The sequence below is a fragment of the Nanorana parkeri genome, unplaced genomic scaffold, assembly GCF_000935625.1.
Source record: "Nanorana parkeri isolate BGI_ZX_2015 unplaced genomic scaffold, ASM93562v1 scaffold468, whole genome shotgun sequence".
Lineage (NCBI taxonomy): Eukaryota > Metazoa > Chordata > Amphibia > Anura > Dicroglossidae > Nanorana > Nanorana parkeri.
The window spans coordinates 376030-402877 of NW_017306736.1; the positions used below are offsets into that span (position 1 = coordinate 376030).

The window sequence follows — 26848 nt, forward strand, 5'->3', positions numbered from 1 at the left end:
AATAGACCGAACAGCAGCGAGTAGCCTGCCGGAGGTTCGGCTTAGCCGATCCAGATGTTGGATCGGCTGAGTCGAACTCCTTCTGCAATTCGGGTCGGTTGAACATGCTGAAGCCACACGAAGCCACCCGATGCACGGCTGATTTCAGCCGATATACGGCTGGAATCAGCCGTACCAGCCTAAAGTGAATAGCCGAACAGCGTTGGCACAGAGCACTTTATTTATAAACAATTTTTTATGTTTTGCATTATATGAATTAATGTCTATCGCAAGCTGATTATTACAATTTTTTAGGTATCTGAAGGGCTGTGTTTATTTTGTTTATGTGTTTGTTGTGTCTCTGTAGAATGACGTTGATGCTAAAAGTATGTAGTAATCAAAAGACAGGAGATCCAACTATCACTGCTCAAGAAACCCTTAGCCGCTTCTGGAGGTAGGCAATGAACCAAAAAAGTCTTAATCCAATGATCAAATGCTAGTTTCTATAAAATATAAATAACATAATGACAAAATAGTTAGTGTATACATAAACAATAAAAAGATGAAAGTGTACTCACCTTGAAGAGTCTCAATATATTGGCCACCATGATAGAGACAGAGCTTGAAGATGCTCCAATCACTCCCACTACCCTCTCAGGCTGAGCAATAATCGGATTCCCACCACTGAGACATCGCACTTCTCCTCGGTCCTTATCTATAAGGGGCTGGACAAAGCTTAAGGACTGCTCTAGAGCATGGGTGTCCCGGGAGCAGGTGTCCAAAATTCTAGCACCTAATGTGATATTGGGCAGGAGGTCAGGATCAGCATTAATACGATCAAGAGCATACAGCATTGCTTCTAAGCGGTGTATTCCTTTCTCCTTCTTAAGTTCTCCACATGCTCTGCCATCACTCCCCCTTCCATGTACAGGGAAAAGACCACCAAAGATAAGGTCTCCTTCGATCCTCACAGAATTCATATGTGGTGAACCCTTTGGTTTTGACCAACATGTCCAAGAATTAAGAAGTATAAACATGCACGCCATAATTGTAAGCTTTGGCATATCCATGGTGAGGTTTTGTAAGCCAAGACACGTCTTCGTTCAAAACAATCTCCACACTCCTATCCTCAGATGGTCTGTATGATGATCTATGGTGCTGAGGCCATGATGTTTTGCAGTACTGTTCATGGACAGAAAGCAGCATCAACAGTTCTAGAAAGGAAAATATGTGAAAAGATATAAGCCTTAATATTCAGTTTATTCAAATTCATAGCATATAAAGAACAGTTATATTACACCTTCTTTTCACACTTGTCCACCTAGGTAGAACTTTTGCAGAATAGGCTGTAGGATGTACAATTTTCTCTGCATGTGGCATTGAATCATAAACAAAGCATTGCACCAGCTATCTTGAAAGGTATTTTTAGCTCATTCAACTTTTTATCACACACTTGGTGAAAAAGACAACACATGAGAATTTAATGGGCATATAAAAATCATAAAAGGCGTGGTCGTCAACTGACACTGGAGTGGGATGAATTCCAGACTGACACAACGTATGCAAGATAGAACTCAAGGCAAAGCTGCAAAAAAAAAAGTCTACAAGGAGCAAATAAATAAGAAACAGTTAAAGCTTGACTATCTGTTATACACCACTCAGGTCTACCAACCTTTAACTTTTAAAGTCTAGCTCCAGGCAGCCATAAAAATAACACAAATGAATACAGTTATGTATTGATTAAATATTATTACATTTAAATACAACTAGTGTTATTACCAGAGCATGCCAACAGTAAAACTTTATTTATAAAAATTTCCACCGAGCATTTAGCCAGGCGGATGCCATTCGTCTGGCACTGGTGCCTCTAGATGGAGCTGATTAATATATGCTGGGTAAAAGTTTTATAAATCAAACCCATAGACTGGAACATGGAGGGTAGTATTAGTAGCCAATAAAATGTTCTGCATGCCTACTTGCTGACAAAGAACATGGTAACTGGTGGAGAGAGAAGAAAAATTAGCTCATTGGTCAATTGCTGCTACTTCACTGTCCAGTCACAGGCTGGGGGCAGGGAAGTTACCAAGCTCACATGGCTGTATTTGGTTAATGGCATTGACCTTATATGGCCGTGTGGCCATATAAGGTCAATGGTGTCAGCACAAGCATCCTTGTCTGTGGGTAACTGCAGGGTGGGGAATGTCCCGGCTCACAGCTGAGAGCTAAATTACAGGATAAGGACAGGGTAAGGGGATCTGGGGTTCTTTGTCACCAATCAAAAAGGTACCAATCAAAGAGGCAACCAGAATGGTGAGCCACCACCAGTCGGGGATCAGCAATACAATCCCTCTGGTGCTCCTGGTGAAACACACTCTGCATGTGTATTAGACCAGGCACTGGAGGCACAGCAGTAGGAGGAAGAGAAGGACTTCCTGGTGTCTCAGTGCCTATGGGATTGTTTAACAATAGACATCCCTGTAAGGCAGCAGATGGCAAAAGTGGAGTATGAGGAGGAGGAGGGTTTAGGTGCCAGCACTGAGGAGGTTGAGAGCAGGCAGCAGGCATCCAGGGGTACTTTTTATCTCTGCCAAACCCTGGGAGTTGTGTATGGGCGGAATGAGGTTATTGAGGAAACTTTTTGGGGTTTTTTTCTGTGACAAAAATATACTCTGAAGTTGAGTTTCAAAGCCGATTGTTGCCCCTACTGTTCAAAATGTAGCCTACTAAAATTTATGAAATAATAATACTCTAAAGTTGATGTCTTCATTAAAGGTTTCCTGAAAAAGTGGCCTAGTAAAAATGCTTAAATACATTATATGGAGTCAGTACAATATTTTGCCATCTTTATTCTATTAAATAATATACTCTAATTCTGATTTTTGAACTGAAGGCTGATGATTTTCTCTCCCGCTTAAAATGTAGGCTATAAAAGGTGCTTAAATATTGTCCGGTCGGTACAATATTTCTTCCTTCTTTCTGTAAAATCTATACACTTAAATTTGGATTTTTGGGTTGAACATTTTTGAAAATGCCACCTATAACATAGTGTTTACTAATGTAGTCTGTACAATATTCCTTTTTTTTTTTTACAGTGAAAAATATATACTTTTTTGGCCTGAAAATCTGCAAGATTTTGCAAATGTGACCTACAAAAGATTGCTAAAATACTGTCTATTCCTGTATTTTTACACAGAAAAATATGCATTTAAATTATTTGTCCTCTAGAGCTGCGTGAGATGTGTGATTTTGCAAATGCAACCTACACAAGATTGTTGAAATACTGTCTATGCACTCTGCACAATATTCCTTTTTTTACATTGAAAATTATGTCCTTTATTGTGGCTATTTGGCATGAAAAGCTGCGTGCTCAGTTTTTTTTTTTTTTACCTACACTAACTGCTGCAGTACTGTCTATGCAGTCTGTACAACATTTCTGCATTTTTTTCTATGACATACTGTATATACAATTAATGTGGATTTAATGAAAAGCTGAATTCTGTGTAAAAATGCGGCCTACAAAAACTAATTTAATTCTTACTATGGAGTCTGTAAAATATTTTAAAAGGCTTCCGTCTCAGAAATTGTACACTCCAAATTTTAATTCATGATAAAAACCTGCCTCGTCTCTCTTCAATTGCGGCCTAGTAAAACTGCTACACATAATGTGCAGCACATCGGCACAATGTTTCTGGTTGCTGTCTCCGAAAAACAATACGCTCTAATTTTTATTTCATGATAAAAACGGCCCTGTCTCTCCTTACTTACATTGCAGCCCAATCAAGCTGCTTACGTGGAGGGTATCACGAAAATGCCACAAAAAAACTAAGGTTAGGTCAGCAGAGACGCTTGGACAAATCAGATGAAGTCTAGGTTTTTCATTGGTTGTCAATAAATCTTTATTTGATGATTTGATTTAATTTTTACACTTAGTCGGATCTCTCCTGGACCTTTTGTCCTAATTTTTTCTTCTCCCATTTTTGGAGTTTTCCCTCCATCAAGCTGATACACATACTTTCCAGCCACGGTATGCTATTGTCTCTGAAATATGGCACTGTCATTTTCATTTCAGCATAACAACTGCCTCATCTCTGGAATGTGGAGTTGTGGTTTTTAAATGTTTTTGCTTTGAAATTTTATTAAACTTTATAAAAAGATAATACTGTGATACTGTAAAAAAAAAAAAAGAAGATCACAAGCTATACTATCTAACTTACTGTTAGATAAGAAAAATCTGGCATCGCAGCAAAATCTACCTAAAAAGACTTCAAGTTAAAATGAATCAGATTGAGGTGCTGCTGTTTGCTGCTGCAAACTAAAATGTAAAAAATAAACAATAACACATGCAAAATATATAATGGCAGAATTAGAGGTGCACCGACATAGAAATTAATGTCTGTATCCCCTGTTATCAATGAATAGGAATCCTCTATACTGAGTGTTCCTGTTCATTGATAACTTGAGAATATAGTATGCTTACTATAACCACAATTATGAATGGACAGGAGGGGATATAGATCACTCCCATTCATTCATAATTGAGGATATATTAACCGTACCATATGCTCAATTATGTACAAACACTCAGCAATCACTGATCACTGCGTGTTTGTAGCCTGCTCTCCTCTCTGACACGCTGTCACAGGAGGCTGAGTGAGCGGTGCGAGAGGAGAGCCCAGCCTCGTGTGACAGCGCTGTCTCCGCCCCCACACTGCTCTGCCGCACTGTCATAGGCAGCCGAGCGGTGTGGGAGGAAAGATACCGGCCGATCACAACGCTCTTGTCCCGCAGTGCTCGGCCGGCTGTCACTTTATCTCCTCCCCACTGGGACACAGAGCAGCGCCCAGCGGGGAGGAAAGAAATCATGGATGCGCCGATGTATTGGCAGGAAAATGGCACTTTCGGCATTTAGCCAAAAATGCCATTTTCGGCCGATGTGTTTCTGCAGCCAATATATCGGTGCATCCCTAGCCAGAATACGGTGTCACTGGCACTTTCCATGATAATTGTACTGTTTTGTAATATTGCATACAGCTTAAAGGCATCTCCCAATCATAAGAAAGTAATGGTGTTTTCTCCATGTTGCCCTTGAAGTCACATAAAAAGGAGGACCCTCACAACTCTGAACTGTATCTTGTAAAGTTATTTTTGCATTGGTACATGTACCCCATGGCAATAACCAGCTCCCCATACCCTTTGTTGACAATCCCTTGCTTATTACCCTTGATTTTGTTTTCAAGATTTGCCCCCTATTGACTTCAAAGGGGTTCAGATTAAAGTATGCATTTTCCAAAATTTACAATGAGTTCGACAAATTACTCTGTTAGGATTAAACTAAAAATCAAATTAGCCCTGGAGTAGCTGGATTGAGGAAGCTTGATCACATCTATCTTCCAAAATGTATTGGTTAGTCCATGCAAGTTATAACTAGGAAGTGTTAATAATCCATTTCTTTTATATTTACACTGTGTAACACCCTGGGCACTCCTGGGTGCGATGACTCACAGTGATGTGGAGGGGTTTAACTTGCTTTAGGCAATGAGTTATGTCCAGCTTCCCTGGAGAGTAATAGAATGCAAGTGCGGGAAGTGTATCACAGGCTAACGAATTGCAAGTGCGGGAAGTGTATCACACATACTCCCTCTGTGTAATGCAGATGGATGAATAAGCACCTTCAAGCAGGAATATTCCACATGCTATCAACTTGATAGTAGAACAGTGAGAGGATATTTTATACCAGAGGGAGTATTACATGGACAGTCATTTGGTATATTTAGTACTTGCGGTTTAGAAGTATTGCACTGGCATTTATCTGGAACTCAGACTTATCCCCAGGTAGCCTTGTTAAGAGTCCTTTGCAGTGAATGATCTCTGTGGTTGCTAAGTGCAAGGTAATCCCAATAGGCAGTCAGGGGTGCTGCTCCACAATGGTAGAAATGGCATGCAGGAAATAAGATCCAGTAACTCTGTCAAGGGAGTGAAGTTTGAGATTGAGGAAGTGAGTCTGCAGAGATAAAGGTGTCTGAGGCAGGTGTGAGGCAGGTATACGATCCAGTAACTCTGTTAAGGGAGTGAGGCTTGAGGTTGAGGCAGGTGTGAGACAGGTATAAGGCAGGTTCAGCGTGCGGGGTAGGAGCGGTATTTCCCAGTGTCTTCTCCCTTGTTCGAACACCAGGGAAATTAATCCTGCAGCTTAAAAAGACAGAGGAGGAGGGGCCTGGTGATGTCAGCGATGACGTGGCAGAAGCCTGTGTCGATCATGGAGCAAGGAACGGGTAAGTCTGCTACACACTGTAGTATTTTCTGAAATCTATTTTCCATTTTGGTTATGTTATGAGGACACACATAAGGCTATAAAATGTTGTTTGTATTGATTTCAGTAGATAATTTTCAACAATGCAAGAGCAATCTGAAAAGTGTAGTCACCTAAGGCCCCTTTCACAAGTGCAGTCTGATCAGGTTCACCTGTCCGTTTTTACAGGCAGACCCAATCGGATGCCCAGTGCCAGTCTACGGTATTCCGTTTCGATGGACCTGCTCACGCCGTATCGGGGATAATCTGATGTAAACAGACACATTTCCATCCGATTCCCTATGAATCAACACGAGTACCTCTGTACACAGTATTTCTGTTTTTTCCTCCATCCCAAGATGGAGGAAGAAACTGGCGAGACATGGATGTCACAGCGGTAACATCCAATCTGTACCACATCAGTCAGGAGGGGATTCATGCATGGATCCCCTGCTGATCAGCCTGTGTGGAAGGGGCATAAGGTAACCAGTCTTCTCAAATTTACTTGGCAACAAACTGCTGGTGTTTAGAGAAAGTCCTTTTATTTCTAAAGAGCACATATAGTATAGAATTATTATTGCATTTTTTACCTTTAACTAGAATTATATGTAAAATAAAAAAAATACACACATATGATGCAATCTATCACAAGTCCTACTGTAACATATCACACAAAGTACAGGAAAAGAGCTGCACTCCACATTTTCTGCTGCTGTATAATTTTATCAGTCACCTCGACACAGACAATTCACCAAGGGCACCTCCTTTGGTGCATTTTACTTATCAAGAGCTTATTTGTAAAGTCTTATTTGTAAAGACTTATTTGATCTATGTTTCCGTGACATGATGGGACCCAGCACTGAGTAGTAGGGACGATGAGTATCTGGAGAAAAATAGTGGCATTATTGCCCCCTGTGACATAGATTCATTACCTGTTGATCCTGCAAGCAGATTTGTTATTTTGCCACTTACTTTAATAGGATCTACAAGACTGTTCGATATTGAAATTGCATTGGCAGTGTTGTCACCCTGTGGGTAGAATAGCTTTAGATGAGCATGTATTTTGAAATTGAAGTGACAAGAAAATTAAAGCCCAAATCCAGCTAATACTTTTTGAGCGGTTATATATATTTTCTCTTTTGAAACAAAGGTTGAAACTATATGAATAAAAGCTGGCCTTTGTAAGCACTTCTGGCAGTGTTATATTAATTGCCCCAACCCCTGTAACTGACATGTTTTCTGGGCAGGCTTGGCCTTAAGAAAAAAGTGGAGAAAAAGATCAATAAACGCAGGTGAAATAAAAAAGGAATTTTTAACAGTAACCAAAATACAATATTTGTCATTAGTGTTCTTAAAATTATTTTTTGCTTTGACTTTTATATCTTAAATGTGTGCTCTTCCACAATTTACATATAGAGATGTTTAGATTAACCACTAGAGGGACTTTTGTATTTTACTCAGCCTCACTGAATTCATCTGTTTCTTCTGAATTCATCCGTAGTCAATTACAGGGCCACCTGAACTAAAAAAGTGAAGATTTGCCAAGTTATTTGTGCCTAAGCAGTACCCCGAAAAATGTTCCTTTTGTCTTGAATTTCTTCAGAAAAATAGCAGTGCACTTCTTGGTATGTGAGCATGTCTAGCCACCCGCTGTACCTACAACCTCTTAACTGGACTTCTGCAGGGTGAGGTGCACTGCTGCCTTTGACTGCTGGTGTGATAGGATCTTAAGTAAGATTTTGCAATGTCACTACTGTGTTGCTCACTGTTCTCCTTTGCTGGAGGCACTGACATGAGGAAGCAAAACCCTCCCTCTACCAAGATGGCCACCTCCACACAGAGACACAGTGCAGAGCATGGCATGTAAATGTGTAATGGGAAATTTCAGCTGAAGGGTTACCATAAGCAATACTGGTGAGTAATCTTTTTGCCCACTGCCTATCTTTTTTGAGCCCCGTTCCCGAGTTTGGTTTCTCTTAAAGGGGGGGCTGCATTTTTATTTCATTTTTAGGTTTACACATTTTAAACTGATATGGTAAACCTTTTTAATTGTTACATTGAAATCTTTCATTTACACACAAAAAAAACCTTAAATACATGACATGGGTTTCATAGAGCATTATGAATTTTTTAAGGAAAGAGCACAGCAGTAACTTTTATCTTTTCAACAATCTATAATTGAAATGCTATGAACAGGCTTTGTTTCAGTAAAGTCAGTTAAGGTAAGCCTTAGAAATATCTGAAAATGAGCATGCAGCTCCACCTGCTGGCTTTAAATAGCAAGTATAAAATAAGCATGTGCCATATTTTTATATACCTGGTAAAAAAATAAAAATGTTATGTGCTAAAAATGATAAATAAATAAAGCAGATAAATACAAAGCAGTCCGTTAACGCAAAGGGGTTGATATATTAAGGGCTGTTCATTTAGCAAAGTGAATGTTCACTTAGCTTAGTGAACAAGGTGAAACTATTGTTCTCTTCATAGTTACATAGTTTCATAGTATTTGAGGTTGAATAAAGACACAGATCCATCAAGTTCAACCTTTGTGTATTTGTGTGTACATGTGTGTATATGAGTCCCTGTGTGGTCTTAGTTTTTAAGAGTACCTGTATCCCTGTATGTTACGGTCTCTTAGGGTGGTATCTAATTGATTTTTTAAAGAATCAATATTCTCTGCTGATACCAATTCTTGTGGCAGAGAGTTCCAAAATTTAACCAATTTGACTGAAGAGAATACCCTATGCCCTTTGTGGATAAATCTTTTCTCCACCAATCTTAGGTGGTGGCCTCTAGTCTCTGTTAGGGAGTTTACAGTAAAACATTTATTGCTGATGTTGCCATCACCACCCAACATTTTGTACATCAAAATCATGTCCCCTCTTAAACTTCTCAGTTCCAGCGTGAACAAATTTAAATTTAGCAATCTTGTCTCATAGCTTTGATACTCCAGCCCCTTAAATTTGTTTTGTTGCTCTTCTCTGGACTTTCTCCAGCTCCAGGACATCCTTTCTGTGGATTGGTGACTAAAATTGAGCCATGTACTATAGATGAGGCCAAACCAGTGATCAATAAGTGGCAAAATGAATGATTTGTCTCTACAGTACATTCCCTTTTGAAATGCATGACACTACTCTGCTAGCTTTGTTTGACGCAGACTGGCATTGCATGCTGCTATTCAATTTCTGGCCTACAAAGAACCCCAAATCTTTTTCCATTTCTGACTTCCCTAGTGGAGTACCCATTAATGTGTATTCCGCTTGCCTATTTTTAACCACTAAATGCATTACTTTACATCTTTCGACATGAAACCTCATCTGCCATATAGTTGCCACCTCCCTTATTTTATCCAGGTCCTCCTGTAATGTAATAATGTCTATGTCCGTGTTGATTACCCTCCAAATTTTAGTATCATCTGCAAACACAGAAACATGGCTATTAAGACCTTCCCCAATATCATTAATAAATAGGTTAAACAATATGAGGCCTATGACAGAACCCTGGGGCACGCCACTCTCGAACTTAGACTAATCTGAGAAAGAGCCATTTATCAATACTCTCTGGACACGTTCCTGTAGCCAGTTCTCTATCCATGTACACACTATTTCATCTATGCCCATAGACATCAGCTTGTGTAATACGCGTCTATGCAAAAATCCAGGTACACAACATCAAGTGGCTTTCCTCTATCCAGATCTCTACTCAAATCTTCGTAGAATGTTAGTAGGTTGGTCTGAGAAGAACGGTCCTCTATAAATCCATGCTCATTATCACTTATTATACCTTTGTCACAAACAAAATCCACTAAATTATCCTTTCTCATTCCCTCAAACAGTCTGCATACTATTGATGTTAGACTGACTGGTCCGTAGTTCCCAGGTTGGCATCTTGAACCTTTTTTGAATATTGGTACTACCGTAGCCCTCCGCCAGTCACTTGGTACCCTTCCATTAAGTATTTAGTCCTTGAAAATGAGGAATAATGGCCTCGCTATAACATGGCTGAGCTTTTTAAGTACCCTGGGGTGCAGGTTATCTGGTCCTAATGATTTATTTGCATTAAGTTTTTCAAGTCTTTGTTTCAACCCCCAGCTACTGTCAACCACTGTGGTATCTTACGCATTAAGCTACTCGCATTCTTATCTCCATTAAACCCGTCTTTTTCTTGAGTGTATACTGAGGAGAAAAATTAATTTAATACCTAAGCCTTCTCCCTGCCGTTTTTGATTAATCTCCCTCTCTCATCTTTAATTGAGCCTACCTGCTCTTTTCTTACCTTTTTACTGTTTATATATTGGTAGAATGTTTTGGGGTTCTTCTTACAGACTGTGGCGATATGCTTTTTGTAATCTATTTTAGCTACTCAGATTTTATCTCCTTACATTCTTTGTAGCTCTGGAATGTCAATGCAGTAACCTCCATCTTATATTTTTTTAATGCCAGATTTCTTTGGTGTGTTGTCTTGCCATTTTATTTAGCCATGCAGGCTTTGCTCTCGATCTTTTATTTTCGTTACCAAACGGTATGCACTTGGTAGTAGCGTTATGTAATGTATTCTTATAACTCAGCAGCTGCATAGGATAACAATTGTAGCTAGTGAAGCTGGCAACCTTGCAGCTTGCTCTAAAGATTGAGTGACTGAGCTACAAATTACTAAGAGATACAAATTGCTACAAAGGAGGACGATTCCATAGTTTATACAAATCCCTGCTCTCTATACACAAACAAGCAAAACACAACCAGGATTAATCTCCAAATCAAAGTTGTTACCACTTAAATGGCATCTCTCCATTGCGCCCAATTGACCCAGATTACAATGGCTGTCTCTTTGTGTGACTCTCTATTTGTGTGACAGCAACTCCAATCGATCAGCTCTATATATCTCCGATCTCTTTTTAGTCATACAACCCTCGGGTATTTGTCCGAGACATTCTAACTCTGCTGGCCAGCAGCAGGGCTACTCAGTATTGTCTGTGTCACTGCAGCTTCATTAGTTGTCAAAGTGTGGCACTTCATCCCAATCACTGCCCAGAACAGCCAAAACTGGACCTTGGTTACCAAGCAACCAAACCTGTGAGTCTTTGCTGCAGCTCTATTCACAAAATTCAAAATGAATGTAAAACTTCCAGATAGAATACTACTACAGAATCTAACAGGGCTATTCATAAAAGGGTGAAGAGTTTGGAGAAGGCAGGAGAAGTGAACAGTCTAGGATAACATAGCTGAACTGGAAAGTGAGCTGAATTGGAGAATTTTTCCAAATCAGCTAGTTTGGCCTAGATTGTTCACTTCTCCTGTCTTCACCAAACTCTTCACCCTTTTGTGAATAGCCCTGTATATAAAAGTTACATAACAAAATTAAATAATGTATAAATATATAAAATTAACAAATATTTCAACAAAAACAGTATTAATACGTTGACCATTAAATAATGACATGGTGGATTCATCCTCTTCAACCCCATAAATTTGCATTGTAAGAAAGAGCATAATGGGCTAGACATGTGCGATTCGTTTTGTTACGAATCGAAATTCGTACGAATTTTCCTGAAATTCGTAAATTAAGGTACAAATTCCGAAATACAAAATAACGGATATTCCGAAACGGAACACATTTTTTGACGGCGCACAAGTCTATAATGGGCATATAATGATCAAGTATGGCTGCCCCCCCTATAATAAACATTAGAACACCCCCACATCATCTATATTAAAGATAAATAACATTTAAATAATGTATTAAATAAAATTAACAACTATTTCAACAATAACACTATCAATACATTCACCATTAAATAATGCCATGATGGATTAACCCTCCTTAATCCCAACTTTGCATCATGAGAGAGCATTATGGGCATATTATGATCACGTATGGGTGTCCCCCTATATGCATATACTGTATAATTACAAAAATTTGAAAAATGTTTTTAAAGCGCGAACTACAACCTCCAATCCCCTACAGCCAAGTTAGGCCTCTATTTGGATTGCAGTTGCCATGGTGCTGCGCATGTAATTAGCTATGACACCAGACATTTTAGGGATTGAAAGTTCAGAGCTCATATAAGCACAATGGCAACCATGACAGTTGGCATGCCTTAAAAGTAACTGTTTTGGGATACATTACATTTAAAAATAAATTGAATATGCATTGATAAGATTACTTACACCAAGCTGATATCTAAAATATCATTAAAAATAGATGTTCTAAGCCCAAACCAGGAATTATCAATGGTATATATTCTGGTGGTTTTGGTCATCTTTCCTTCTAAACTTTTTACCTTTGTAAATGTCATGCAGCAGAGCACAGGCATGTCAGCCTCACCTTTCCAATTCCCCCCATGCCCAGATCCATTATCTCTGCTTTCCCTCTTCATTATTTATTTTCTCCCTCTTCTTTCCCTCTGGCTCTCATTACAGATAATATTTCTTGTGTTTCTGTGCTGGGAGGGGACAGCTGCAGCATCTTCCCTGTAGCCCCTGATTAGAGTCACAGGAAATAGAGAGGGAAGTTCAGTTTACAATCTGCTTCTTCCAGTACACAGAGTGAGATGAAGATGCTGTGATAGCATTATGTGTATAAAAGGAGGTTTTCACATTACAGCACAGATATAACAGAGCAGTTCTACAGCAGGGAAGAACTGACAGCAGCTATGTGTTTGAAGGAAGGCAGCTAGGGGCAGGGCTGTTGGAAATAAACTGACACACAGTTAAAATATCACTGTACTCATATGTTCATGTACCAAGTTTATTAACAGTGATGGATTCCAGACTCTGCTTCCAGGAGTTAAAATTCCATTCCCCTAATCTCAAGATCAATGAATGCTAATAGAAATTAGTGTCAGTTATTGAAGTATATTTACTTGTGACTGTAAAAATTCCTTTATAAAACAGTGCTGTGCAATGAAAAGTCAACTCAGCATGAAAATGTTACCAGTTTTTATTATTATCATTATTATGTTAAATACATATACATTTGGTTATAGTCTATAGTCCAGGCCAACAGTGCATTTAGAAAATGATCACAAAAGGGTTACAACCTGAAGCTGCGGCTTCCTGGAAATCCCATTGAAATTCTGTCTTTATCAGCTCTCAAGGGGAGAGCATCAGAAAACTGGGATGGGGTTTCCAGTCGCAGCTTATTCTGCTGATTTCAATATGTAGAAATCTGTACATCTATCTATTTATCTGTCTAGCAATCTATCAACAATGTGTCTTATTATCTGCCTGTCCACATACCTATTATTTCTTGTATTTACAGCGTTAAAATAAATGATGGCCATAATCCCTATAATCCATAATTCCCTATAATAGGAATAATTTCAAACTATTTTCTAGTAAAACAACACAAACAGCAAATCTGATGTGCAAGATGGAGTCATTTATAACAAACTAATTTCAATGTAGTGTAGTCAAATTACTGAATTATATATTTTATTTGTATGCTATAGATTACCTTGCCCTATTAACTCTTTTCCCGCTGTGGTTCTACTACCATAATGCATATATACACTATAATGCCAAAAGTATTGGGACACCCCTCCAAATCATTGGATTCAGGTGTTCCAACCATCTCCATGTCCACAAGTGTATAAAATCAAGCACCTAGGCATGCAGACTGCTACTACAAACATTTGTGAAAGAATGGGTCGCTCTCAGGAGCTCATTGAATTCAAGCGTGGTACCATGATAGGTTGCCACCTGTGCAATAAGTCCATCCGTGAAATTTCCTTGCTACTAAATATTCCGCGGTCAACTGTTAGTGGTATTAGAACTATTGATGAGCCGAACACCCCCTTGTATACACCTATGGCCATGGAGGTGATTGGAACACTGGAAGGGGTGTCCATCCATGGGTGGGGACAGGTCTGCATTATTTACTTCCGATACCTCCTCTGTGTGTTGTACTTGGAGGACTGGGACTAATTCTCATGCTCACCTGGCTCTTGGCTGCAGGACTTTGAGCATGAACCTGAGTTTTTTATTTTTTAGGTTTCCAGACTGCTAGAATAGATTGTTGAACAAGAGTTTACCATGTCTCTTCTTCTGTGTTTGCTCAAGCACCATCAGACTTCAGATTAACCCTTTTAATTCCATAACAGTGCATCTGCATTAGACTTAAACTTAAAGGAGAACTATGAGGTGAGTGCTTTTCACTCACCTCCTAGTTCTAGCCGACCTGTGACAATGAGACTGTCACAGGTCGGCTCAGTAGATCGGGAGGTGAGTGAACACATACCGGCGTTCGCTCACCTCTCGACCTCTGCGGCGTCTCAGTATACCGCGAGCTGTAGCTAGCGGTATACTGAGCTTAGGGTGACGGGAGGACGCTAGTTTGTGTCCTCCCGTTACCCTAAGGAGAACTATGGGGAAAAGCCTTAACCCCATAGTTCGCCTTTAAAAGGACCCTGGTAGGATAGCAAATGGGAGCTGCCATTGCTGATGTGTTCAAAGGTGAAGGCTTCCTTATTGTGGTGTCAGGACACCTGATATGCACATACTTATTTTGGGTTACTAACTCACCAAATAGTAAAGGAAGAATAAAGGTGAAAGCCCAGGAGCTTGCACTTTCAAAGACAATTTAGCAAAGGGAACTCTCTTATTGCAATCCTGATGGCTTCCCTTATGTTGTGCAGAAAATGATCTATGTCTGTAAATTCATAATACACAATTTGTATTCTATTTGTATCTAATAGATACATTATATTTTTCCCTTTCACGTTCATAAAATGGTATATAAAAGCAGTAGTGTGCCCTCTAGGGACAGAATGAATCAGAAATCTTGCCAGATTCCTCGTTGTAAAAATACAATAGAATTAGTGCAGTAATGGAAAATCTGCATCAGTGTCCATAAAAGCAGTGAGGAGGCAAGACTCTGTGCTGGCAGTGTGGTTAAGTTATTGCCTTTGGTGGCACAGAGGAGGGCAGTAATTCAAGTCACTGATCTATACACTGCATATATGGCTGACAAATGCAGGTTATTGACCCATACATATAACCACTTCTGTATTCCCCCTTTAACACCTTGTATGGTAAACATTGTTTAAAGTGTATTTTCAGTTTTCCAGCCACCTACTTTACATTTGTTACATATTCTCAAAGCATACATTGCAACTTACTTTTGTGATGATGTTTCTGCATACTGCAGGACTGAAAAATCCTGCTTAGTTCTTACTGTCTGGGGGGTTCGGGCAGATTTCATTATCAAGGTAAGATAAGCAGGGCTGTCTGTCCTAGCAAAGGGTTGAAGACATAGGGGGAAAATTATCAAAGCTGGAACATACAGAATCTGGAGCAGATGGCCATTGCAACCAATCAGCTTCTCTTTTCAGTTTCTTGAGTTAACCTTTGAAAATGAAAATAGAACCTGATTGTGTGCCATGGCCAACTGCTCCAGATTATGTCTGCTCCAGTTTCAACAAATTCCCCTATTGCATGTTAATTAACTTTTTTCTTTTTTAAACTGTCATGCAATCTGTCCCCTTATCAGCTCACAGTCTTCTATTCTAACCACTGAACGCTGCCTGCAGAGTCCTATATATAATCCTATTCCAAAGAAACCACTGAACAGGTAAGAAATCTTTGTTGTTATTATTATTATTATTATTATCATTTTTATGGTGTGTCAATGGGAACATATAAGACATATATGACATACAAGATATAACATATAAACATATAGTAGGGGTTTCCGAAACTTAGCTGCAAATGTGGAAATACTGTTTCAAAGTAACTGATCATCATGCCTGTCCTCATTATTCATATACACTTAAACTCTGGGAGCAAACATGTTTCTTTAAATATATCCATTAATATCCATAAAGGATATAAATTTGTTTTTGTGCACCTAACCCCAATATTATGTAGCAGTGACATCATCACTGTGTTGTACACAGCCTGTGCAGAGCTATGGGAGGGACCCAGCAAGCCCTACCAACTACAGGATGTCTGCAGAAAAATACAGGAGGGGGCACATACAAGACCAGTCATCCTGCACAAGGAGAGAGAGCAGCACTGACTGGTCTTTATTACAGGAGTTATTTTATGCTGGATTACTGCACATATGTGGAAGAAATGCACAAAGAACTCCAAGATTCAACTAAAGATACACATACCTCTTTGTATTTAGACAATATTTATTTTTGCCTTTAAACATAATAGGAGAAGCTATAGAAATGTCAGAGGCTAAAAGTCAGCTTTTTCATGCATAGGTTACTTGTTATTATTTTTAGCCTGCCAGCAATAAAGAATAAACACAAATCACCTCTAATGGCTCTATTTGGAATATGTCAGCACATTATTTACTATGGCATGATCTACAAAGCTAGCTAACCATGCAAAATCTACTTGAATAGTGGACACAGCTAAAGGATAAGTGTGCCAAGGATTACATCCCCACAGGCTCCAGTAATGTAAATGTTCCAGTCTTTTTATATAAATGACTATTTATCAAGCTAATCGAAACCTAAAATGCAATCCATCTCTAGTTGCCTTTCATGTTGATCATTAACACATCATGTTCTATAGAAGGCTTTGCTTATATGTATTTCTGTATATATGTCAACATTTTTTTTCAAATACAGTAGCAAGTACTATGCTTTGGGAAACAAGGGTTTAGGAATAACCCCAATCAATAACATCAATAGTATGCAAACTGTTTGAGGGAATGATAAAGGACTATTTAGTGGATTTTGTTTGTGACCAAGGTATTATAAGTGATAATCAGCACAGATTTATGAAGGACCGTTCTTGTCAGACCAACCTACTAACATTCTACAAAGAGGTGAGTAGGGATCTGGATAGAGGAAAACCAGTGGATGTGGTATACCTGGATTTTGCAAAATGCTTTTTACATGGTACCACATAAACGACTAATACACAAGCTGAGATCTATGGGCATAGATGAAATGGTGTGTACATGGATAAAAAACTGGCTACAGGAACGTGTCCAGAGTATTGATAAATGACTCTTTTTCACATTGGTGTAAGGTTGAGAGTGGCGTACCCCAGGGTTCTGTGCTAGGCCCCATACTATTTAACCTGTTTATTAATGATATTGGGGAGGGCGTCAATAGCCATGTTTCTGTGTTTGCAGATGATACTAAAATTGGGAGGGTAATAGACATGGACTTAGACATTATAACATTACAGGAGGACCTGGATAAAATAGGAGAGTGGGCAACTATTTGGCAGATGAGGTTTAATGTCGAAAAATGTAAAGTAATGCACTTTGGGGTTGTAAACAGGCAAGCGGATTACACGTTAATGGGTACTCCACTAGGGAAGTCAGAAATGGAAAAAGATTTGGGGGTCATAATTGACCGCGGACTGAATAATAGCATGCAATACCAGCCTGCGGCAAACAAAGCGCGCAGAGTACTGTCCTGTATTAAAAAGGGAATGTACTGTAGAGACAAGGCAATCATTTTGCCACTTTATAGATCACTAGTTCGGCCTTATCTTTAATATGCGGTTCAGTTTTGGTCACCAATCCACAGAAAAGATGTCCTGGAGCTGGAGAAAGGACAAAGAGAGAGCAACAAAGATAATTAAGGGGCTGGAGGGTCAAAGCTATGAGGCAAGTTTGCTAAATTTAAACTTGTTAACACTGTGAGGAGATTGAGAGGGGACATGATTTTGTTGTACAAAACGTTTAGTGGTGATGGCAACATCGGCACTAAACTTTTTACTGTAAACTCCATAACAAGGACTAGAGGCCACCTCCTAAAATTGGTAGAGAAAAGATTTATCCACAAAGGGCGTAGGGGCTTCTTCTCAGCTAGATCGATTACATTTTGGAACTCTCTGCCACAAGCAGTGGCATCAGCAGAAAGTATTGAAATCATTCAAAAGTCAATTAGATACCAACCTAAGAGACCGTAACATACAGGGGTATGGATACACTTAAATACTAGACCACACAGGGACTCTTATACACACGCATGCACGCACGCACAACAAACAAACAAACACACACACAAAGGTTGAACTTGATGGACCTGTGTCTTTTTTCAACCTCAAATACTATGTAACTATGTAACTATGAATAAAAGACAAACTATATGGTAGAATATGAAAAGTCATGGCTGTTAATTTTTATAAAAGGAAATAATTTAAATACTTTAAGCTTCAGAATACTGAGATTATTTAAGGCGCATTCTATGGACATTAACAGGGTTATTCACAAAAGGGTGAAGGGTTTGGCGAAGGCAGGATAAGTGAACAATGTAGGCCAAAATAGCTTTGGGAAAATTCTCCAATTCAGCTCACTTTCCGGTTCACCAATTTTGGCCTAGATTGTTCACTTGTCCTGCCTTCTCCAAACTCTTCACCCTTTTGTGAATAACCCTATAAATTACTTACATAGTTGTAACAAGCAGTAAAAGAGCTTTAAAACAACCCATCTCTTTCCTTTCTAACAGCTTGTAATGTGAAGTAATTCATTCTCAAAAATCTTCAAAGAAAACAAAGACTTTGAAGTCACTTTCAGTTTGTTTCTAACAGCTTAGAAACACCTTCTTTGTTTCTGGCAGGCTGCCAAGATCTGCTCTCATCTATTATAGTGCATCTGAATTTTGAAGACACGTTTCTCCACAATGCTTATAGCTACAGAGGTGAGTGAGGGCTTGTTTTTAACTGCTTTTACTGATTGTTCATAACATTCTAGTGTTCATATTCTGGGCATAGGTTCATCTTAAAACTAAAAATGTAATAACATTTCCAAAATGAAAATTTACTTAGCAAAAGACTGGAAAAAAAAAAGGATTCCCAGTGATGTTTAATCCCCAAAAACATAAACGGTATGTAAAAAAAAAAAAGCTTATGATATAGCCTCTAGAAGAAATTAATCAGGAAATAGTAGAGGACAAATTAAAATCTAAAAGTTTAATGTGTAAGACAAGTTTTCTTACCCTTTTGCCACCCCAGCCCAAACAACCCCACCCCAATCTGTCCCCCGGCCCCCATAAAAGTCTATGGGTTTCTACTGACATAGTTATGAAGCAATGAAGCAGCCAGCCCACAAGATGTAAACATTATAGTGGACCTAACAAATTCCTCCATACACACTTAACAGCATGGATGGTCGAATCTGCCATTGCGGCTATGCTATTCTGACAGCTACCGGAAATAATAAACTTTTGCAAAACTGGCAGAGCACCCACAGTAAAAATTTCGGCTATGCCTAAGTATGGATCTTTGGGAGGGGCTACATCAGCTTAGTGGGGTGGGGGCAAAAGGATAAGTACACATTGTCTAAAAATTTCCTTACCCTTGAAATACATTGCCATACCAGAAAACCGAGTGGACAGATGAAGCCAATGTTCCCTATTAAGTATTACTTGCCAAACACAAGAATATGTACAGTTCAAAATAAAATACCTGACTTGAATGCCTACTTTGATTGTAATGTCTACAATACTGTGCTAAAGTAATTAAAGTTTATGCAAATCTGAACATTGAACTCTTCTTATTTGCTTCCTTTTGGTCTGTTAAATATACCAATAAAAGCATTTTGTTATACCTCATTGATAAGTGAAAACAAATACCAGTTGATGCTGCTAGAAATCGTACTTCCAATAGTGAGCTAACAACTGCAATGAAATCTCAAACAAATTTATCAGCCCTGTCCGAGGTTGCTGATACATCTAAGGAATGGAAATCTGCAATATATAAAATGTTTGTTTTGGGTTTAGATTCAATTTTCAACCTCCATGGATGTACGTTTGTAGACTTTATTTTAGCTGGGCCAGTTCCCCAAGAATGGTATATGCAGTAATTGAATATATTAAGGCAGGAAACATATCAATATATATTACATAATCATGAAATACCAGCTAATCAGCATGGGTTCATAAATGATAGATTCTGTCTAACCTTATTGGTTCTGGAGGAAGCAAGTTTATACCTAGGTGTAGTATATGCTATTAATGTGATATATCTGCAAAAACATTTGTTGGTTTTTCTCACAACATCACAGAGGTTGAGGATGCAAGGACTAGGAAAGAGTATATTTACATGGGTAAAGAAATGGAAATAAAAGAAAATCTCTACTTTCAACAAAAAGTTCTTATAACAGAACATATCAGTGCTTCAAAAGCCATAAAACGTCTGTGAGCCCAGACATCACATAGTCTGGGCTTACAGTTGCCTATCCACCAGTGAGAAGCATCCACCATTGAGGTTAGAGGAGTGGAAGAGGAACCCACTTATCACATGAAAGAATTGCATTCTCCTGGAATTAAGGTATGTGTGCTGAATATGTGTTAAAGTATGGGGTGGAAGGTTTGCAGGGAGGGGTGGAGGTTTGAGCGGGTCCTGAAAACTGGAGGTGAGCTTTAAATTTTATTCAAAAATTATATTTCTATTTTCATCTGTAGATGGTTCATTAAAAAAAATAAAATAAAAAAAATAATAAAATTAAGAATTTAAAGAAACTTGAATGTTGCTTTCCTGCAATGTTGGAAACTGGAGGCATTCTTTACAATGTTGGAGAATGGAATGCTTTTAGAAATCTAATTTCCTGCTATTCTCATCTCAGTGATCTTTCCAGAAGTGTGCACTTCTGTCCATGTATCTCCTTCAACAGAAGTTTCATATTTTATAAGACACTCTCTGATGTTCTTCCACATCTAAAAGGGATGCAGATGCTGCAGCTTTTCTCACTACTAAGACTGTACCAGGTAGGTATAATACATGGCCGACCATCCCATTTAAAAATGTGTTTACAAAAAAATTATGAAACAAACAGCAATTTATTCCGAATAAATGAAGGTATGAATCTGGAAAAAGCTATGTATGTTGGTTTACTCCTTTAAGGGAAAACTATAGGGGCCTATTTACAAACACTGGAGAAAAGCACTCATCAAAAAGATTGTTGTACATAGTGATCAATCAGATTGTATATTTTATTCTCTGTGAAAATGAAATAAAATTATCTTTTTGGTCATTATGGGCCATCTCTAAACTGTATTTTCTCCAGTTTTGTAAAAATGTCTCCTAATCTTTAAAAAAAAAAAATCTTATCAAGGTAATATTTAAAAGACCATACCTCTCTATTACCTCTCTGTAATATGTGTTTATTGGTGCAGCCATATTTATTTATTAGATATACTGGTGTTGATCTACTAAAGGTAAAAAGGCTGTTCATTTTGCTTAGAAATGTTCCCTTAGCTTAGTAAATGTGATGAAAATTCACTTTGCAAGGAATAACCAATCACGAGCAAGGAAAATTAAAAAAGAAATATTATTTTTTCCTTGCACATGATTGGATGATGGAAATCAACAGAGCTTAATTTCATTCACTAAGCTAAGAGAACATTCCCTTGCAAAGTGATCAGTCTATTTGCCTTTAGCAAACCAAGCCCACAGGGTCTGCTTTCTGCCTAATAGTGTTGCAAACGGTTTTGCCCTGAGCTGACAGTAGATAGACAGTGTCTCCTCAACAGTTATAGGGTTGCAGACATCAGCCCCTCTTTAAAAGTGCTGAAACCCTCCATATATACTAAACAACTTATATGATTAGCAGAAGCAGCGCAAGTATAGTGAAGTGTTCTTTAACTCTTCTCAATTACTAAAATGCAAGATCAGCCCAATTGCACAGAGATTATACAAGTTAGAAAACCACTGTTTGCAATAATGAGTGCTTCTAATGGTTGAAAATGCTCATTATTAACCCCTAGGATAACCCCTAATGGCCAAACTTCCATCAAACTGAGGATGAGCTCAGACCATTTATGATTACCTGTATTGTGCTTTCTCTCTCAGTCCTTAAGTCTACTGTTCAGGTTTTATGAACTGAAAACAACAGCTTCTCCAGGCAGATGAGAATAGATGCCAGCAGTTTTTAATCTTGAGGACTTAAGTGATTGTGTTGAAATACAGGTAGGCACTAGCAGCAGAATCTACATGTACAGTATTACATGTATTTTACAACAATGGAAATACAGTACATCAGGCATGGAAAACATAAACGTTACATAAAATGTATTTTAAGGTAACTATTACAACAACAACTCAAACTCACTATAATTTCCTTTTAAAGGATAAAAGACCTAGTCAGCAGCAATGTACCAAATGATTGTAACTGGGCCCATTTCTTTTGCAGTCATTTTATTACTGTCGCCATTTTTGCTGATGACACAAACTTATGTAGAATTATTAAACCTCAGCAGAACAGTGACATATTCCAGAAGGGTCTTGACAAAATACAAAATGGGTTGTTAAATGGGAGAAGAAGTTCAATGCTGATAAAACTAAGACTATGCAGGCAGTTCATTCTAATAGCACTACATTCTATATACATAATTTCTAAGGCAACATCTAAAATACGGGGTACCACTTTGAGCATATAACAAAGGACAGAGCAGATTTGGAAAATGTTCAAGCAGACAGCTAAATTATTGAAAGGGAAGAGAGTTCTCACATTCAATTAAAGGTTATACAAATTGACATAAAAGACACCTCAGAGGTGATCTAATTAATATGTATAAATACAACCAAGATCAATATCAATATTGGGCAAATTAACTTTATACTTTAAGGAATGTACAAAAGACAAGAGCATATCAATGGAGTAAGAGGACAGATTATTTTAACATCGGTGGTAGGAAGGGTTCTCTTCAGTAACAGAAGTTAGGCTGTGGAATACCTACCCTGGAGCATGCAGTGGTAATGGCATCCATTAACAAATAATAAAAAAAAGTTTGCATGCTTTTCTTAAAACTAGGGGTAACTATTATTACCCCTAGTTATAATTAAATAATTAAAGTAGGTGAAAGTTTTGATACACCTGATTTTACTGTGTTTCTGGGGTCCTAAAAGGAATTGTTTTCCTTTTTGAAGAAAACCTGGGTATCTATGCAACTGTTACAATGCTTAATTCAATTTGGTCTCAAATACTGCTTAAGAAAAAAATGATACATCTTATAATGTAGCTGAACATACTGCAATTAGCAGCCTTCACTCAACTTGAATTGATTAGTGCCAATTGATCAATAAAGCAATATTGTGTAAACAATTACAAGTAGTCATTGGGTTTATATAAACAGAGATGATAGAGAGATAGATAGATAGATAGATAGATAGATAGATAGATAGATAGATAGATAGAGAGAGAGAGAGAGAGAGAGAGAGAGATAGATAGATAGATAGATAGATAGATAGATAGATAGATAGATAGATAGATAGATAGATAGATATTGCATTCTAGTCAATACATAGAATATCAATACACCTAATACATTCAGTCTGTAGATATAATTAAATACATGGAAGATTGCTTGTTTTTGTTAATTGCCATTTATGTATGGTTTTACACTGTATTATCAGTATACCAGTATGAAAGTGTCCCGGTTATCTGTTGTCCAGGGGTCAAACTACTGTGCAGCTGAGGCAAACATAGCAATATGAAATGCAGTAAAACACAGTTGCGAAGGAGAACTGCTCCCAGAATGCAATCTGTACACATTTGCATTCCTTTCCCGTACTCTCCAATAAACACAGCTTGTGTGTATGTATACATAAGCACATCAAAAACTGGTATCCCTCATAATCGGTAGTCAGAAGATCAATCAGCTGTACACTGGAGGGAAAACAGCAATATCTCAGCATGTCCCTGCAATCTGCTTAAAATAGGTTAAAGAGTCATATAGCTTAGTTTATAAAAAAAGAATTCCACTATAAACTTGTAACATATACATAAAATAATAACAATCTGCAGATATACTATTAAATCAAGTCTACATCTGGGGCTTCAATATGCGTGAGACGTGAACCAATAGTGCCTAAGCTTGGTCCTATATTTTACACTAAGGGGTGCATCCTACACACTCTATTAACCAGAAAAGCATGCCAATATAATGTGCAGTCATCATATGTGAATCAACAATGTTTAAATTACCCCCCAGTAATCTGCAAACATACAGCATTGTTCACCATGAGACAGAAAACCTAAATTTTTTTAAGTCTCAACACATCAATAATTACAAGACTGATATATATATATGGGTAATATTTACTCATTTTTGAGCCTTGTTGTTGCTGTTAGTAGAGATAACAAACAGTTTAAAAGATATCATGTATCCTGGAATGTTGCACTGCTTCAAACTATATCCTGTACAAATGATTCCTTCTATGCACCAGACCAGGTCTAACCAGGTCTAATGCAGGTACAATTATATTAAAGTATTAACCTGGACAATGGTATGCAAATTAATAATGAGTTGAGCCCCTTTGGGTAATGTTACCCTTCTCTCTTCTACTATCTTACCCCCTCCCATAAACTAAAATGGATTTTTAATTACCCTCTATATTTCAGTGCCTGTAAATCTCTCTCTCTACTGCAAGAGAGAAGACTGATTTTAATCAAGACTTCTTGCTGCCAACCACAGACTGGAACAGTCTGCCCTAAAGATGTTAAATGGGTGCAATTCAGAGGAGCAGATGAAAATATTTAACGCACAGGAAAACATAGGAGGGGGTGGGGGATGTATAAGAGATAAGAGGGAGAGCTACACCGGGAGCTAGGGAGAGAGTAAAGGAAATGGGCACAGAGTGCATGGGATGACTATGATCCCTGAATGGCACAGAGGTATTAGGAATAAAAGGTAAAGAGACTGAGGAATAGATGAAGTAGAGCTAAAGATGGGTTTGCCTTTGTCAAGGGAGGAATGCTAGATAACTGAAAGCAGTTCAGGACTAAAATGCAAATAAGGAGGTGAGCACTGAAACAGGGGAATTAAAGTACCTAAGAGACTGCTATAGAAAGAAAATGAATTGGATTGCTTGCAAAAAAAAATGAGTGCAGGGGCACTCAAATGTAAATGGCCACATTAAGCCTAGACAGACAAAAGGAAGTAACAGGGGGTGAGATAGGGATAAAGGAACAGAAGGAGACAAATGACAGACAAGCCATAGGAACATCAATCGGCTAAATGATTGCCATACACTCCAAAAGACTACAGACACTTGCAGTGGAGGTATAAGAAGCTGTGATCCAGATTGAGCAACAAAACATTAGGCACATCTGCATTTTCACAGGCACAGGACAGGCTCACACAGCTATTGAGAATTGAACCTAATCTCTAAGCCGGGTTTACATTCCCTCTCACTTTCCATGTCCTCGCTCCTTCTTTTTGCTCAGTTTCCAGGTTGTAAAAGAGCCCCTGATAATGGAATATGAGCAGCAGGGTCTCTTCTTGCACATTGTCAGCTGACAGATTGAATGCTCTCTTAGGGACAGTTAACCATTTCAGCAAGACCACAAGCAGAGAGGCTAGCTCTAGCCCCTCGGGAGACCAAATCTTCAAATATTAAATAATATAGGGACCAAGCATGCCTTTGGGGATGGATAACTTACCAGCGTTTGAATTGCCAGACAGGAGTCTTCAGTGGTCATCTTCTGTAGAAGGGGGCGGAGGTGAAGATGGAGTTCCCCCTTTCCTGCAGCAGTTAGGGGGGTTCTACGTAATCAGGAAGTGCCTCCTCAATATAGCGTCAGGATGCATAGTAGTCCTAGAAGTCCAAACGGAGCAAGGTGGACTAGCCCCCAGTATTACCTGGCCAGTGAACGGAAAACGATCCTAGTAAATGAAGAGCTTGTGAAACCTACATAGGAAGCAGCGAACGCTTGATGGAAGGAGCTGTCCACTACGTGGTCCTGAAAGAAGATGTAGTGATGTTCTCCAGTAGAAGCAGTGCGGGGATGACCAGGATCAGTGCCACAAATGCCTTGCCTTGAACCCTGCTTCCAGGTGCACACTTCATTGGGATCGGGGGCTCCTTCACAGGTTCCTGGTGTAGAACGGGAAAGGTCTTCTCCTGTTCCCCAACCCCCCCAGGAGAAAAAGGTTGTCTACAAACCAATACTGCTCCTTCTGTGATCTCCCAAGCACCCACCCTTCCTCTCCTCCTCTAAGAAGGCAGGTCCTTCCCTTGTAAGCTAAAGATTCCTGTACTCTTACACAACCACCCTGTGTCACCCCCCAACCCCTCCTTGCCCAGTGCTCTTCCTCTACCTCTATGATTGGATTAAGGGGCTGAGCTAGTGACCTGTCCCAGCTTGATGGCGCTGCCAGCTGCTGCCAAAATATTGCTGCCCTGTATGCATCCGATTGCCAGAATGAAAAGAGGAAATCAGCAGCCCCCGTACACACACATGAGAGGCATTATAACAGTCTGCCAGCACCCCGTAGTCAGTGGCTGTTCTCTACTAGAAGCTGCACCATTCGGCTTGTCACATCATAGAGCGCAGCTGCTTCTGTCACCTGCAGTCAGCACAACCCGGCTCTCTCTGCTCGTCAAGCGCAAAATTTCTCTACTGGTGACAGACGGATCAGAACCACTGAGAGCCAGGTCACAGCCTCTCACACAGCTGGGGTGTATAGGAGTTAGATCGATACTGCTCCTCCTGGGAGATACAGCAAAGACACAGTATATAGCGGTCTGCTTCAATGAGAACAGAAGCATCGCAGGCAGAGAGGATGCTGCATGTAGATTTAAATGGGGTCAGGCTGCATACTTGTAAACTAAGGAAGGCATTCTGTTTGAGTTGTAACTTTTAAAAAAAGGGGCCAGGCTGGTC

The 26848-nt window shown here is 38.9% G+C and overlaps 1 protein-coding gene across 1 annotated transcript in view; it reads right to left on the minus strand.

Annotated features, from left to right (window-relative positions):
* The window catches only part of LOC108790356 (metabotropic glutamate receptor 4-like), a 119090-nt gene extending 93290 nt beyond the window's left edge, over positions 1-25800 (minus strand). The window contains exons 1-2 of the mRNA XM_018560594.1: positions 25625-25800; positions 558-1193 (exon numbers count right to left, since the gene is read on the minus strand). Coding sequence (XP_018416096.1) covers positions 558-1049 — 492 coding nt within the window. The 5' untranslated portion in view covers positions 1050-1193; positions 25625-25800. The remainder of the gene's footprint in view (positions 1-557; positions 1194-25624) is intronic.
* Positions 25801-26848: the final 1048 nt, after the last annotated feature.